Source organism: Microtus ochrogaster, chromosome 22 (genome assembly GCF_000317375.1).
Source record: "Microtus ochrogaster isolate Prairie Vole_2 chromosome 22, MicOch1.0, whole genome shotgun sequence".
Lineage (NCBI taxonomy): Eukaryota > Metazoa > Chordata > Mammalia > Rodentia > Cricetidae > Microtus > Microtus ochrogaster.
In genome coordinates, this window is record NC_022023.1 from 32,248,137 (window position 1) to 32,251,235 (window position 3,099).

Consider the following 3,099-nt stretch of genomic DNA (forward strand, 5'->3'; position numbering starts at 1 on the left):
GAGGTAAGCCAGACCCAAAAAGAGGAACATGGGATGTACTCACTCATATTTGGTTTCTAGCCATAAATAAAGGACATTGAGGGGGAATGAGTATAAAAACCAAGCACCCCAGATTCTGACGTGGCAGTACTTAATACATGGCAAGAAGAAGGAGGAAGCATCGGGGGGGACCTGGGGACCCCCACAAAGGCCTGGTTGGATGAGAAGAGGTAGATGCTTAAGGAGGGCAGAGTGACTGACTCGGGAGGGCATACAGTCAGCTCAAAGCTGGGTAAGAAGATGAAGCCTGGAGTACCACCACCACATCACCTAGTTCAACTGAGGACCTAGTTCAACTCAGGCTTAGCGACTTCTGGAAGGCCTGGGACTAACACCCTGGAGTCTAATTTCTGCTTCATTCTCCTCAATTACCTTTCAAACCATGGAGTGTTTACAAAACAGGGCCCTCTTTGAGGTGGAATGAAGCAAATTAAAGCACCCACTCCCAATTTTTCAAAATAGTAAGGATAGCAGGAAATGGCTCGACTCTTCAGCTTCAGTTGGGGGAAGGGCCAGCATTGCCAAGATTCACCTGGCATACTCACGTGAATGTCTGGGCTCTGGGCTTTGTAGGGATTAAGTCTGATTGTGTGGGGGAATGAGTATAAAAACCAAGCACCCCAGATTCTGATGCAGGTTTTGCTACTAATTCTCTGGTGACCTTGGCCATGCCACGTCGTTGGACCTCAGTTTCCCTGTTTGTAAAATGAAGCTGGCAAATGAGTTCTTGGGCGCTAAGATCCTATCCCTCTCTCTCAATTGATCCTTGGTGAAGATTCTGACCTGAGCTTTGCAGGAGCCTGGGCCTCCTCCAGGAAAAAAAGCAATATGTCGGGGGAGGGGAATAAACCGGATTCTATTTTGGAAACGGGTGGCGGATGGCTAAAGAGTCGGGGGAAGGTACAGTTTGGTAATTAGCAGGCTAGTTCCCATTTCCATCTCCCCTCTTGGGGGTTCAGACTCTGGAGAGGCGCTACAGCCTAGAGCTGCACACCAGGTTGGGCCGCAGAGGCTCGGACCTGGACCACTATCTGGATCCCTCCCTGGAACCACGCAAGAGCGCAGAGCGCGGGGAGTGGCGGCCGCTCCCTCCGTGGTCCCCAGGGCCAACCTCCCTCCTTTGCCTGGGGACCCCACTTCCAGTCTTCCGGGCGCCCCACGGGGGGCGTGGCGGGGGCGGGCGCGGGCTCCTGGGTCCCGAGGGTTGGAGATGTCAGTTTTGTTTCCGCCCCGGAGGGGACCCCTTACCAGTGCCTCCCGGCTTCTTACACAAAGGCACCCACCAAGGCGCCGCACTTACCGGCCAGAACGGGCTCCAGGCACGGCGAGCGGACAGGCAGGCTGGCGGGAGGATGTGCGCGCGCGAGTGTGCGTGTCTGCGTGTGTCCCTGTCTGTGTGTGACAGGGGCCGTGAGGCGCTCGGTGCGTCTGCGTGTGCGGGGGCGTCCGTCTGTCGGTCTGTCCGCGGAGCCCTCAGTCCCGCGCTCCTTGCGCGTTCACTGCCCAATCGGCCCACCAAATGCGCCTAGACTGCGGAGTCGCCGGCAAAGCTGCCGGGTCTGCTTGGCACCCCCAGCCCCGGCTCCGCCCCGCCCCCGGACGAGTTTGCGCCGCTCCCCGGGAATTGCGCAGGGCTCGCCCGCTTGGCGGGGTGGGGGTGGGGAGCTCCGGCATCGCCTAAGGCTCTAGGGGAGCGCACCGCATACCCTTAACCTCGGATTCCATCTCCGGCGCCCCCTCACCCGCAGCAACTCTGCGCGGAGTCCCCACAGGCGCCGCCCCCACGCCAAGGTTGCCTGGACTGAGAGGGCGGGGGAGTGGGAGCACCGCATCCGTTTCATTCATGATTTTCTTCTCCCGGGAGCCCCAGGTCGGGGCTGAGCGACTACGGCAACCGCCAGAGGGACCCCACTAGGGTTGTGCACATTGAATCTGAAGCGGGATGGACAGACATATAGATGAGGGTAGAGGCAAGCTAGACAAAGGGTCAGAGCTGGGATGGGGGTGTGCGTGCACGGGGGTGGGTGCTATAGGGCTCCCTGCAGGATGTCGGCACCTGCACCGGCTGAGACACCACATACCCGGACGCTCAGGACCTGTTCTAGGACTCTGAGGAAACGCCTGACTTCCCACTCCTTCCTTTTCTGTCTTTGTAGAGCCAGAGCGGGTGGACACCTTTCTCCACTGGGGTTAGGTCTCCTGACTTATGCAGCGGGGCAGGCACCATCTGCTTTGCTTTCATGTGGGTACCAGGGTTCCAAGGGCTGCCCTGGTGCGACATATTCCCAATCTTACCTTCTCCGGGGCTGGTTCCTGACATCTCGAGAACCCCACTGGATGCGGTAGGAGGCAGTGGACTGCATACGCAGTACTTTTACATGGCGAAAGCGAGAGGCAGCATGCGCTACTGAAGAGAATGAGTCCAGTCACCGGTCTCTGTAGCTTGAGTTTCTGCGGTAGCTTCCCTACTAGTCTGTCATCCTTGGCCACCTGCAGCTGGGTCTCTACAGAGCAGTCAGAGCCATCCTTTTGAAACATGTACCAGGCTGCATCTGTCCTTTGTCGGAACTCCCGCAGTGGCTGCCCATTGCATCCAAGGGATAAGCTTATTATAGGCTGGGAGGGTCTTCATGAGCAGGCGTCCTTTTCATGGGATAACTTCATTTCCTACCCTTCACTCCTTCCTCCCAATCTGTGACCATAACCAAGATGGCAGCCACGCAGGCACCAGGACCTCTGAATTATTAGTCTTTCTTCTCCACAAAACCACATGGGTTTCTTCCTTTCTCCTTTTACCTGTTTAATGTGCTACTTCAATGACGTCTTTGGTGATTATCCTATTTAGGATTGCAGGCCCGCTCCCGTATTTCCCTACAGTTGTTATAACCTTTATTTTGTGTACCTGGAGGCGCTCCAGTTCCTTATGCCAGCTGCCACTTAACTGCTGCCCTGCGGTTCACGGCTGTCACTAAACAACAGGCCATTGGCCATGCTGTTCTTTAGCCTGGAATGCATCCCCCGCTCCGACTTTGCTCAATTTTCAACATCACTTATCACTTA

The 3,099-nt window shown here is 56.3% G+C and overlaps 1 protein-coding gene across 4 annotated transcripts in view; it reads right to left on the bottom strand.

Annotated features, from left to right (window-relative positions):
• Ptpn5 (protein tyrosine phosphatase, non-receptor type 5) overlaps positions 1 to 2,887 on the bottom strand; it is a 62,025-nt gene extending 59,138 nt beyond the window's left edge. The window contains exon 1 of one of the 4 annotated variants that reach the window (XM_026784276.1): positions 2,335 to 2,887. In XM_026784276.1, the coding sequence (XP_026640077.1) occupies positions 2,335 to 2,402 (68 nt within the window). In that variant the 5' untranslated portion in view covers positions 2,403 to 2,887. Of the gene's footprint in view, positions 1 to 1,339; positions 1,803 to 2,334 lie in introns of those variants that run through there. The other 3 variants (XM_026784277.1, XM_013350261.2, XM_026784278.1) reach the window with 3 other exon arrangements.
• Between the last annotated feature and the right edge of the window lie 212 nt (positions 2,888 to 3,099).